The following is a 13432-nucleotide window of genomic DNA, read 5'->3' as shown; positions in this document are numbered from 1 at the left end:
TTGTGAAAAAAGCACTCACTTCCTGTGAATAGGCATTGTAGAATTGTTCAGTCATTTGACGATTAAAAGGGGGGAAGTTTCCAGACAGAGTTGTGTGAGTTATATGTAGTCACGTTACAGCTTTATAAGATAGCCAGAGGTTGTTAATGAAGGGATTATGTTTGGTTGGGTTTGCATACAATTCAGCAGCACTTCATGGAATGTCCATGGGATGAGATGATCATGGATTTTTACCACTCCGTTTTTAGGTGGTGAAACACAGGGGGGATTCTGGGGTACATACAAGAGGATGTGTAAACCTGTGGAATGTATTGCTGGAGTGCCTCCCAGTAGTCACAGACTGATGGATCTGTCTGAAAACCTGTGAACATTAATGAAAGCCCCACCTATCATTCATAAATTATAATCGCATGATGTAGCATCATGCTATGCCATTGGATGGAACACTTCTCAGGACTTCAAGGAAAAATATATGGCAGCCACCATGTAGCATTGCTGGGAGAAAGTTCAAGTTTTGTGAGACAAGATGATGCTAAGTTGGCCTTCATTGGGAAGGTGTTTCATAGTCAGGAGGTGGTAATCAACAGGCCTATGACGATGCCTGATGATCAGAGCTACCATGTATGAATTTCAACAATCCATTTAACCACTAGATGGCAGCAAAGAGATATAGAGAATTCAATGTGTTTGCTGCCCTCTAGTGGGCATTTGAATCCTTGCAGTTGAGACATGAGAGTTCTACTGATGGTGTCTTGAAGATGATGTCAAACAGTGAAGACGAAGGGGACAGTCACTGAAAAAGCTGAGACCATTTTGAAAAGGAGTGGACAACTGCTGGCCCTAGGGTTGGGTAGGGTCCTCTTGCAGTCCCTTCACCCAGTTTTGGGTACTGATTGTAAGAGCAATCTCTTACAATCTGTTGCATTTCAGGGAGGGAAGGGGAGAGAAAGAGGAGGAAGCATGAATTAGAACAGTGTTTCTCAACCTTGGCAACTTTAGGATGTGTGGACTTCAACACCCAGAATTCCACAGCCAGGCTGGCGAATTCTGGGCATTGAAGTCCACACATCCTAAAGTTGCCAAGGTTGAGAAACACTGAATTGGAAGATAAAGACATCTGCTCTTCCTGTTCCTAGCAGCGTCTTTGCTGAAATGCATGTGGTTTGATTATGGTGAAGAGACTCAAGACATTATAGTCCTCAACAGAAAAATGGTTCTGGGCCTCTATGGAGCCGTAACAGCTCCAAACCTTTACCTTGAAGAGGAACTCTAGATGAATTGGAAGTCAAGGAAGATATCTGAATACCAGAGGTGATGAATCGAAGGAACCATATTTGGAATGAGCAATATTTTTCCCAACTCTGTCCTCGTTCCTGATCATACTGGTGAAATTTGGTAGCAGGTAGCAAAACAGTAAGATTTAATGGTATAATATACTAAAAAACAACAATAGATAGCAAAACACGTGTAGCGAGCCTTTGCTTGGTTTAATCCACCTATGTTACTTAACTTTCCTACACTCCCACAAGCCAATTAAAAAGAGCTAATTTTTTCCCTCGCCTCCTCCACTGATGTTACCATGGCTCTGCCATGCCCTTTGCATCTTTTGGAGGCTGAGAAACTATTTTTAAAAAGTGGCCTCCAGCTGTTAAAACCTTAAGCTTGTGAAATTCATTGTCTTCAATTCTCCTTCCAGCTCCTGTAATTCAGCAGCAGGTTATCTGAGGAGCTGTCTCACTCCCATTATATCCACCCGCCCCACTCAGTCCAGCAGAAGGGGCATGTTGCGGACCCCACCAGACAAGGAATTCCAGCTGGTGGGGTCTAGGAAGAGGGTCTTTTCTGCCATGGTCCCTGTCCTGTGAAACAGCTTACCACCTGAGGTGTGGTCTGCCCCCACTCTCCTGGCCTTCAGGAAGAGTGTGAAATCTTGGCTATGCCAGATGGCCTGGGGGCCTGATGGGGGTCCGCGTTGTTGGAATTGGCTGGTGGGATGATCGATACTGCTCCCCCCCCATCTTGAAGTGTATATAGTCTTTTTATATAGAATTGTTATTAGTTATTTTAATATGGATATTTATATTTTTATTGTTTTTACTGTTTTGGATTTTAATTATGAGCTGCCCAGAGTCACCCTCTGGGGGAGGTGGGCGGCATGTACATTTAATAAATAAATAGAATAAAAATAAATAAAAGCAACCTGCACGTATTTTAGGAGAATTATAACTTGCATCACTTGGAGGTTAGCACCATCTTGATGTCATCTGTTTTTCTTGGAACGTATGATTATGTTTTAAAAGAGGAAAAACTGCAGCTTGATCATAATTAGTTAAAAAGCAAGCACGCTAGATGGTTGAGTCTATGCAGTAGACTTTCTCCAAAGTACCAAAGATGACAGATCAGGAGATTGGATATGTGATAACAAGTTTATTTCCACTTAAAAGAGGAGAAAACTCTACTTAAAAGAGAACAGACTAGACAGCTATTGTCTAGCAACCTATTGTTCCACAGAAGAAATATTTAAAGTGACTGAGAAAAATAGAGCAATCCGTAAGTGTAGAACTCACTTAAGAAAATTAGATAATGTCTGCTTGATTAGATCAAGCTGAAAGTTGGGTGCTCTCCAGATGTTACTGAACCCTACTTTTTAATAGCCCTGACTACCATTGTCAATGGTGAGGAATGCTGAGAATTGTACTTCAGCAGATTCTGGAAGATCGGATGTTGCTCACATCCTGCCCTAAATAGTCCACAATGCAGCTTTCTACCCTGATTGTTATGGTCTGATACAAAACCCTAGAAGGCAATGGCAAACTAGTTCCATATTGTTGCCAAGAAACATTGGGTTCTTAAGACTGAACAAGCCAAACCATAACATGCAAGAAGCATCTTGTGAAACATTTAATTTTTTACTTTAATTGTAACATTTAGAAATAAAAAACCTTCAGCACACAGCTAAAGCAGGTTAACAAACTTATCTTCCGATCCCCCTTCCCCTCCAGCTAACTGTTGTAAAAAGAGGTTAAAATGCAATAAAAGCAATAAATCATGTTATTATCAAGTTTCTACTATTAGGACAGCATATGCCTATCATAAGCTATATCTAAGAGTATATCACTGTTATTAAATTCCCCTTAGAGTTAATCAAGGGCTTCAACTTAGCTCAAAATGTTGAGCTTCTTGTTCTCTTCTCTGTTGGGAATTCTGCGCAGGGTGGACATTTCACTTGACGTATGATTTTCCTCCTCTTCCCATCTTGAGGGAACTTCCTTTCACCCAGAAATCTGCAGGTCTTCAGTGGTTTTTAGCCACAGTCTAGTGATTCTTTAGCAGCCCAAGCTATCTAAATCCAAATTAATTTGCCAGCCATCATTTTCTTTTCTACCTTTCCAATTCAACAACAGCTCCCTTCCTGGTGGCTCCTTAACCCATTTCAACTTCCTCCCCCTCCCCCTAACTCTGTGTGTGTGTTTGTGGGTGGATGGGTAGGCGTGAAAACTTTTTCTGTGTCACTCCCAGCTATTTCTAGATAAGCTTATCATGTACAGGTACAGCTTGTGTATCTTGGTGATCAAATGACAGGATAGTAGGCAGTGCTTACTTGCTCCATTCTGACTCATTAATCAAATACCTCTGAGAAAATAAGACGGGAGAAATATCCCCGGGCAAATGATATTGAGAGTGATGCTGCTTCTGTTCCTGGAAACAACTAACCAACATGTTGGCGAAAATCTTTCGTAAATGAATTGTTTAAAACATTGACAGACAGGTCCACAAAACCCTGTGATAGATACATGGACTTTGGAACCAGGCAGACTTCTTTTGGAACACAAAAAAGTCCTGTTTTTGCTGTCCATCCACTGCAGTTTTCAGGCTAAAGGAACATAGAAACAAGGGCTTCAAAGTTTATTATTATTATTACTAATACTACTACTTTGGAGTCCTTGGTGTTCTCTGAGCTGGGTTGCTTTCTTGCAGACATTTTGTTACCCGATTGCAAGAAAACATCTGTAAGAAACATCTGCAATCAAAGAACCAAGCTCAGAGAACACCAAGGACTCCACAGTTCAACCTTGAGCTACATATATTCTCTTTTATTGGTATTATTACTTCCTTTTTTTCTTTTTTTCCCTACTTTTTAGGTATTTTAATTTTTGCTAAATTTGCTTCACCTATCCCATATTTCCATTTATCAATGTATAAACACACACATACACACACAGATTCACAAAGTAACAATACAATGGAGATGTTCATATTAAGCAATTAGTTTAAGACTGAAACTATTATTATGTGACTAATACATTGATATGAATTGCAGTGGTTCTTTTTTTATGTTATACTTAACTTTGGATGAAAAATCGAATTATCATATGTTTGTAATATTGACATCCAAGATTGTAATAAATACTGATAGAATTTTTACTTTTTTCTTTTCAATACCTTAAGCTTTCTAGATAATCGAATGTTCATAATTTGAATTCTATTACATAAATATTACTGCATTGAAATAATACAATGTATTAAGATTTATAACATTACAATAAAAGGGGAAAATCAGCAATGAAATAAAAGAAAGAAAGAAACAAGAGCTTCATATTGACTTCAGTGCCTATGTAATTTTTCAGGATAAATTCACTTCTTGTTCTGAGACAAGATTTTACAACATTTGGAATAATCCCAGGTCTAATTCTGGATCAGCAGGCTAGACTCCAAGATACATAAAAATGAAAGAATATAACCTTTTATCAGCAACATTTTGGTAGGTAGCAACATATTAAATGAGATTGCAGAGAACATATTGAAACATTCCCCAATCGTTGCTTGGGATGTTAAAGAACAACCAACACCACATCTATTTTTAATGTGTGATGTTATTATTTTACTGGAGCAATAATGCAACAGCCGTTCAAAGCTCCAAACTTTGCTGGGTATGACATTCCATTATCTTTATGACTGTGTTAAAAAAACCTTTAAAAAGTAGATTAAAATAGCACATTTTAGTTAGTAACTTGCTGATCGCTATACAGATGCTATTACCAACATCTGGGAACCATAGAGTAGACATGCTATTCCCATGTATGTGCCATGTTCATTTTCAAAGGAAAGCTTTAATTCAAAAAATATTGGGCAGAATATAATATATCTTAAACTGTATACTTTTACTTATGTTATATCACTCAGCAGTGAGTATATCTAACATTCTTTCCAGGGTATCCATGGGGGAAGGCTGTCAAGAAAATCAAAATGGCAGCTGCGTCTTCACAAAGAGGTGGGGCCTTGATGATGAAGTTGAAGCTGCCATCTGGCTTTTTTTTGTTTTAATTCCCCCCACCCCACCTGGGAAGCTCCTGTCTACATTGATCCTAAGGTCATATTTGAGTATACTGTATATTGAAGCAACTCAGACATTAGCTAAGATCTCCGCAAGGCCACACATGTTAATGTCTACCTGCTTGAATATGTCCAAGCATCCAAGTTATTTAGCATCTCTCTCATTTTATTTTTATTTTGTTCCATAATGGGCCTTGAAGGTTTTTGATCCCTTCTTCATTTAGTATCATATGTGTGACTGAATTTCAAAATGGTGTAAGATGTAGGACTTTGGCACGACTTTACATGTACTTTTGGAACTGATCTGTTTACTTTGGATATTGATTTCTTCAAATACCCTGTCTAATGACAAAATGTTTTGAGCTGTTTGATTATGGTGGTGTAGATGTAGAATTCATTTTAAATATATATTTCAGAGAATGATGGCAGATAGACACGTGGGAGTGTGTGTTTTATGTCTGTTTTTCACCATACTTTGTTGGTCTTCTGGGAAATAAATGGCTAGCCATTACAAGATGAAGAATGTTTATCTTAGTACTTCGTACACTGAATTTATTAAATATTTAGTTCTATCCTGTTTTCCTGTGCCAGATCCACTTTTCTTACAGTCATGCCTATTTTTGAGTGTTTCCCACAGCAAGGACGTCTGACTGAATATGGCCAACCTTCCTATATTATTTCAGATTATTTATCTATTTATTTATTTATTTGTTTGCTTGCTTGCTTACAGGGCTTATAGGCCATTTCAATCCATTGACTCTGATTGGGTTAAAACAGATATAAAGTTCGGAAATTGAAACCAAGATCATTAATAATACTAATACTACTAATAATTAGTGATCTTGGTTTTAATTTCTGAATTTAATAACAACAATAATAATGACGATGATAATTGTCAAAATCACCATCAGCCAATTGCAGAAGGAATTGGAAGAGCTTCCATCTTGCAATGATGCCTTTAACACCATCAAACAACATCTGCCTATCCCAGGTCCTTGGGAAGGACTTGATAGGTGGATAAACATGCCAAATCCAGTCTAAACATCTGGATGACTGTGCGATCAACAACAATGGGAAGGACTCAACTGGATAAAAATGCCACATCCAGTCTAAACAACTGGCTGACTATGCGACCAACCATGATGATGATGATGATGATGATGATGATGATGATGGTCATAATCCAGGAATGAAACATTTCAAAAACCCAGTGAAAAGGAATTACTCATCTAGGGAGACAGAATGTTCATCTGTTTGATGAAATAGCCAAATCATCAGTGACTTTCTGAAGGTCAGCAGAGGAGGAGCCATCTCAATATCTGAGGGATACTGGAATATTCCTTTGTCCCTGGGCATGTGAGATAAAACTGAAAGGCCTGGTCTATCTTTGCGCTTGTTCAGGTTTTCCCAAGTCTGTCTTACTGTAGAAGAGTACAAAGATGGCCCTGAAAAAGATATTCAGCAACTGTTGTACAGTATCAGCATCAGTTTAGCCCTGATAGACAAAAGGAGACAAGGAAAATACTCAAGATTGCTCCACCTTGATTTTCTTTAGTATGAGAGAGGGAATCTCTGTTAGACTTTCACAATTCTGTTATTTTATTTATTATTTTATTTTTAAAAGATATGTCCAGCTGCCCATCTTAAAATACAACTCTGGGTAGCTCACAGAGGGGTATTATAGTATTAGTATTATAGGGGATGCTACTATACCCTATAATAGTAAGGTAAGGTTCCAGTTGTTCTTGTAATGTCTATTTCCTCCCCTGATCTATCTCTAAAGACTAACACAGCATATGCCTTCTCAAAATGAGATCTGACCAAAGTAGAATAAAACAGAACAATTACACGATTTCTAAATTACACTTCTGTTGATACAGAATTGCAAAACTGCATTTGCTTTTTTGCAGTCACATCACAGTGCTGGCTCATATTCATATTCTGGGATTTGCAGTTCCAACCCATCTTGAAAGTAGTATTTGAGGAAGCTGACCTGTAGTTTCTCCTGTGTTACGGATGTCTCGCTTCTGATTCTCCTTTTGTCTCTCTCTCTACAGGTGAAAGAAGACTGGAAATACGTAGCAATGGTGATTGACAGAATATTCCTCTGGATGTTTATCTTAGTCTGCTTGCTGGGAACGGTGGGGCTTTTCCTGCCCCCTTGGCTGGCAGGGATGATCTAGGAACAGTCCAGCTTGGAAAAGGAATCAGTTGCATTCCACAGACCTAAGTCTACCCTGGAAAGACAAAGCTTTAGTCTGGGGATGGCTGCTATTCATAATTTACCATCCCATCTGCGCATGACTTGTTCCTAGAAGCTCTGGGAATGCCTTCCAAGGTTGCGTCATTTGCCTAAACCATCATCATCATCTATATCTCTTTGAGGGGGTAGGGGTGGGAGGGAAGGGGCTGGTGAATTATCATCAATTGCATGATGGCATTAGTTGTCCTATATAATCCTGAGAATCCAGTGATGTTCCCTTAAGGAACTACAAACATAAAAGCACTCAAGAGTCTGGTAAGTCTGTGGAGAAATACTGGTATTGAGTTGAAGCTCTCCAGAACTCTACTTGGTCTAAACTAAAGGCCTTTGGCATGCATACGTGCACAAAGAGTAAGACTCTTAGTTGACAACTAAGGTAATGGATTTGGATTATTGCAATTTGGGGTGGAAATGAAAAGTCAAAGATTCAGGAGAAATTTGTCCCAACCCTTTAGTAATGGAACAAACTATAGGAAAGAAATTTTGTAAGTCTATTCCCCGCTGGACTGTACCCATGGAATAGCTCGTCTGTCAACTGGAGCATTGAGTAGAATGGTCGCATGGCTCAGTTTTGCTGATCCATACCTCATGAGACTATAGGTGGGCATGAGTGGGATGTTGTACATAGAAAACTAGTACATCAGGAAGAAGGATAGGCTAGAATGCTTCTAGCAGACCTACTAATTCTGGATTTACAGGAAGCTTTTAAGTTGCAGGAATCTTCCGACAGAAGAACCTTTATTTGCAGTTTGAAAAGGAGAGTCCAGCAAACGTGCTGTGATGCTCTCTGAAACAAAGGCAAGAGAAATCCAGCTGAAAAGACAGCTGCAGGCTAGCAGTTCATGAATATATGGTAGCATCAGATGGAGTTCTGAAAATTTGCAAGGCATCTTTATTGTGAGAGTCAGTTTGATGTAGTGGTTAAAGGCACTGGACTAGAAACCAGAAGACCATAAATTCTAGTCCTGCCTTAGACACAAAGCCAGCTGGGTGACTTTGGGCCAGTCCTTCTCTCTCAGCTCTAGGAAAAAGAAAGCAGTGGCAAAGCATTTCCAAAAATGTTGCCACAGAAACTGCATAGACTTATCCAGGAGTCAAGACTCACCTGAAGACACCAAAACAAAACTTTATTCTACCAAGAAGAAGAGAGTCCTGCTTCCTTGTACAGAGTTGGCTAAATATATTTGTCAGGTTGGTTCAACAGCAAGCAGACAGATCAAAAGTGATCCAGACAATGCCTTTCCTTGGACTAGCAATGCAGGATAAGATCAAACTTAGGAAGTTTCAAGGAGTAGCAAGCTCCAGTGCCTGTCAGAATACCGAGGAACATGAGTTGAAGTGTATTATTGTGTTAGGGTCCAGTCTGTGGGCTTCCCATCGGTATTTGGTTGGCCACCGTTGCCCTGAATAAGAAAGAAGATAAGACTGTCACCTGAATGACTAATCAAGAACCTTACATGGCAAGAAATACTGATAATGAATCAACCTAGTGGACATAATCAAAGGTATCAAGTCCAGAATTTGGCATAGAATCTGTTACATCCTGTTCCATATTTTCACAGTATCTGGCATAATTTGCATAATACCTTACAGTTGTAGATTTCGCTTTTTCTAACTGTACCCTGTGGATTTTCTTTTGCAAAGCCGCATAATGTTGCCCCGTACTGGTGGTTAATTTTATCTATTATCAAAATCCCTATAGCTCCAAAGCTGCAGCTTCAGCTTTTTGATCAAGCTGCATTTGATAAGTAGGTCTTGAAGACAATACATCACAGCTTTTGGTACGTAAAAGCAGTTTCACTGGTGGAAAAGAGGAAAGTGAATGCTATCATTCATGGATCGACAGGGCTCTGTGTGGCTCCCATACTCAACCTTGGTTTTGCCAGCTCAGCCTTGTTTCATAAGACTCAGGTGAACTTTTACATTTTTCAAATTTCATTAGCTAGATGGAAAGTAGATTCTTCAGATGGAGACAGAATAGAGGATGACTTCCACAGACTTTTATTCCCCATGACTCTGGGCCAACCCTTTCTCAGTTAAGAGAAGCTCCGTAAACAGTATTGAAATAAAGGGTTTCTGAGAAATCTTAATGTCCTGTCATTCTTTATTGTCTTTCTTGAAGATGATGCCCTCCATTTGCTTCATAGTGTTGGGTGTTTTCACAAAAACAATTAAGGAAAATAAGAGAAGATAGATGATAGCTAGAGAACAGAGGTAGAGTTCAACGTATATCTTATCTTTAGATAATCTCCCCTGCTTTGGAAAGATTTGTGAAACTTTTCCAGAATCTTTTTCAGACAAAAGTAAAATTAAATCTCTGTAAATCTAATTTTTTAAAAACATGCTTAAGGATTCCAAGAGATTATACATTTCAAAAAGGGGTTTGGGGGGGGGGAGAATTTTAGTAAGAACCTGAATGAATCAGTTTGCAAACAAAGAGATTTTAGTATATGCAGTTCTTTGAAATGCAGTTTTAGAAACAAAATATATGTACAGAAATGTGCAAATTAGGGAAAAGCACAATTCAAAAGAATGTACATTGGTTCCACCTTGCCCCCCTCCCCATGCAGATATCGGAAGAGCCCCTTAGAGCCTCTCTGTCTGGTTTATAAATGCATAAATAAATAAATGGAAATGGAAAAAAATACATAAACGGAAAATACTAACTCCCTTTTCTCAGTGCAATAAACTAATGCAGAACTTGGACGGTGGAGAGCAAATTATAAAATGGACACATTTATCTTTTGTTTAATGCCTTTCCAGAATTATATTTGAATCGTCCCCTGATCTGAGCAAAGGAAAATGTGGCATCTCTCTTCTGTTACATGCTGGTGAATCCAGGCCATAATCATTGCATAGCCTGTGCCAAGATCAGTGGAACTTGCATTTGGCATCTTCCACTGTATGGATATGATGATATGATGACGATGATGAGTGTACAAAATGATAGCCGTGGTACATTGAGTCTGCCCATCTAAGCTCTTCCTGAGACGTCATCTGGCACTTCACAATGTTTTTTTTTTTTTCTGGGCAGGAAGAGTAATGAACTGCAGTCACACACACACCCATTTTCATTTTCGAAGAATGCTTTTGGAATCTGCGTTAGGACTCAGAGATGCTTTTGGAAAGGAATACACTTGGTGTTTCCAAAAGTACTTTGCAACTTGCTCATTCCTTCCCCCTGTTTCAGCTGAAGATCAAGTGGGGATGGAGCTCGGTGGGTACGCAGGAAGACTGTAGGGCAAAAGGGTTTTCAAGGTGGACCTCTAGCCTCAAGAGAAGCTAATAGAGACAGTTGGGCATATCCACTGACAACCTGGACAACTCATTTCACATTTACACAATATAGATGACCGTGGATCATGGACCACTTGTGCAGAGGCTGTGCATAATCCAGGATAACTGCATCAGTCATCTAACAGCCATTTTGAAGAACGCCTAGCCGGCTGGAACTTCTCACTTCCTGGCATCACTAGAACAAAAAATGAAATAATCTTGTGTGGCATGATCAGGGGTGATTGGGACGACAAGATGATAGAGCTGGTGGGCCTAGAGAGGCCCAATTTTCACAGGGCCTTTCTAGGACTGTGGTATGATCATGTTGGAGGAAAAAGGTACTTAACTCTCTGGTCAGCTGTTACCATGGCTGATGAGAGTTTATTAACCCCAAACAAGTTTGATTTATTTGGGGCTATATCTAACCCACTCAGGGTTAATTGATTGGTTAATCTGACCTGGCTTTCCTACTTGCACAATATGGTAAGCACACCTCCTGTGTATTCTTTGCAAATTCACTTGCCTCGTCTTGCTTCCTTTGAAATGTGGAGCACAAACTCAGTTACTTCATTAACCCTTACTCCTTGTCTCTGTCCTCATCAACATGACCACCAGCCTGGTTTCAACCTTCTATGGACTAGAACCTTTCCAATCCTTGATTTGCTAGGACCAGAACTGGATGATCATCCCCTCAACTTTGCCACAGTCTATTGCTCATCCTGGCGAAGGTGTGCTAGTTCCCAAACTAGGTTTGATCCAGTGGAAGATCTCTACCAGGCATTCACAGCAGAACACCCAGCATGGGCTTCTGCAGATGGGGGTCAATGGAAGGCAAATGGTGAAACATGGTTTGCAACATCCTAAAGCAAGTTCTGTCCCTTTTCGCAGCATCTCATGAACATCTGTAAGGGGCGGAGCTCGCTTCATGATGTCATAATGCATGTGTCAGTCTACTGGTGAAACCTTCGTATTCTGTGGGACAGTGTTGCTACCCAAACTAGATTGTTCTAGATATATTAGACTATAATTTCCCAGGACTCCCTGCCAGTGTGGGGTAGTTCAATTAATCCATGAAAAAATAAAGTCAAGAAAAGCAGGTAGTCTGATAAGTCAATCACCTTTATTATGGTCTTTGACCAAAATGACAGACAATTTCATAACAGAAGTTTAAGAGCTCAGGAAAAAACCAAAGGAGAATTTCTGAGCAAATTGTATAATGTAACCTCCAACAAAAAAATACAATTTAAATGGATATACTAAAACACTAAGGGCAATCTAAGATACTTAAAAGCTGAATTACTAAACTGCTGAACTACTGTGAATACATACTAGGATACTAAGATGCTGAACTACTAAGTTGCTAAGCCACTAAAGGAGTAAGATGCTAGGTTATGAAAATGCTGAGCTAAGATACTCAAATATTAATTTAATAAAGTATTAAAATATTAACCTACTTTAAATATCATCCTGTTTGTTAGTTGATGGGTCCCTTTCTTACAATCTCAGGTCAGAGTTGGATATTTAACATTTCTTAGAGTCTAAGCAAAGTCCAGTGATGCTTATCTTGCTGAAGCTGACATTTTACCTTATAACATCATTAGATCTGGGACACTGCTGGATAAAATTTTGCTGCTTGCCTATGTTCCCAGCCTTTTGGCTGAGATCAAGTGTAGAACCTGATCATCTAGTGGGCACCATCAGGGTTTGCTGGTGAACCCAATATAAATGGGCATGGTATCTTATAGACTGAGGTTGGTGGGGTTGTTGATGATACCAAAGATACTTCTCATTTCTCCAGGTAGGGCAATTCCTGTAGGGCAGATAAAACATATCAAAATGGTGGCTGCAGTGTGTGATGGAAGGTCTGTTCCTTTACTGACCCCCTCCCACTCCCTCCTGTACCCCCATGGATGCCTTTACTTCTTCCTTACATGTTCATGTTTTCCTGCAACTGAAAAAAACCAGACAGGTGCCCTTGCCTGCTTACAACAAATGAAACACTTTCAACATGACAAGTATATCAAAATCTGATCTTGACCAGACCATCAAGTTCCATTGGTGCTTTTACATTCTTCCTTCCCTTCTGCCCATGTGCCATCATCCACAACTTTTATTTTATCCCGTGCTTTTTCCTTTGACAGATTTCCTTTTCACGTTTCACATCTCAATCCCTCTTTCGTTCATTGATAGGGTGGGATGATTAGCAATGAATTAAAACAGACCCTTTAATCTCAGCATCTCATTGAACTGAAAGATGTGCATCTAAGAGAAGCACCCACTTGCTGCATTCTTTTCCAGAAATAAAATGAATCCTTTTTCTGAGAGTTAAAAAAAAACAAAGACAGCATAAATCATCATCAAAGAAAGGAAGTCTGATTCAACTTCCAATCCTGATAGTGGAAGAATAGTTTGGTTGTTCAATTGAACTAAGAAGTAGGGAGAAACTTTCTCAAGTCAAAGTCTGCATTCCTTAGGAGACACTATTGGGGAGACTCAGGTCAGTCTTGTACAGGGTAAAGATCAGAATTAGGTTATATCAGAATTCACCTCCCCCCCCCC

At 39.4% G+C, this 13432-nt stretch overlaps 1 protein-coding gene across 1 annotated transcript in view; it reads left to right on the top strand.

The window, feature by feature from the left end:
* The window catches only part of CHRNA4 (cholinergic receptor nicotinic alpha 4 subunit), a 53111-nt gene extending 45439 nt beyond the window's left edge, over positions 1-7672 (top strand). Inside the window, exon 6 of the mRNA XM_007422819.3 lies at positions 7392-7672. Coding sequence (XP_007422881.1) covers positions 7392-7517 — 126 coding nt within the window. The 3' untranslated portion in view covers positions 7518-7672. The remainder of the gene's footprint in view (positions 1-7391) is intronic.
* The last annotated feature ends 5760 nt before the right edge of the window (positions 7673-13432 follow it).

This window comes from Python bivittatus, unplaced genomic scaffold (genome assembly GCF_059951505.1).
Source record: "Python bivittatus isolate LINGU-HERP-01145 unplaced genomic scaffold, Pbiv_v1 ctg000700_np1212, whole genome shotgun sequence".
Taxonomy (NCBI): Eukaryota; Metazoa; Chordata; class Lepidosauria; order Squamata; family Pythonidae; genus Python; species Python bivittatus.
This window is presented reverse-complemented; position numbering and strand designations above follow the sequence as displayed.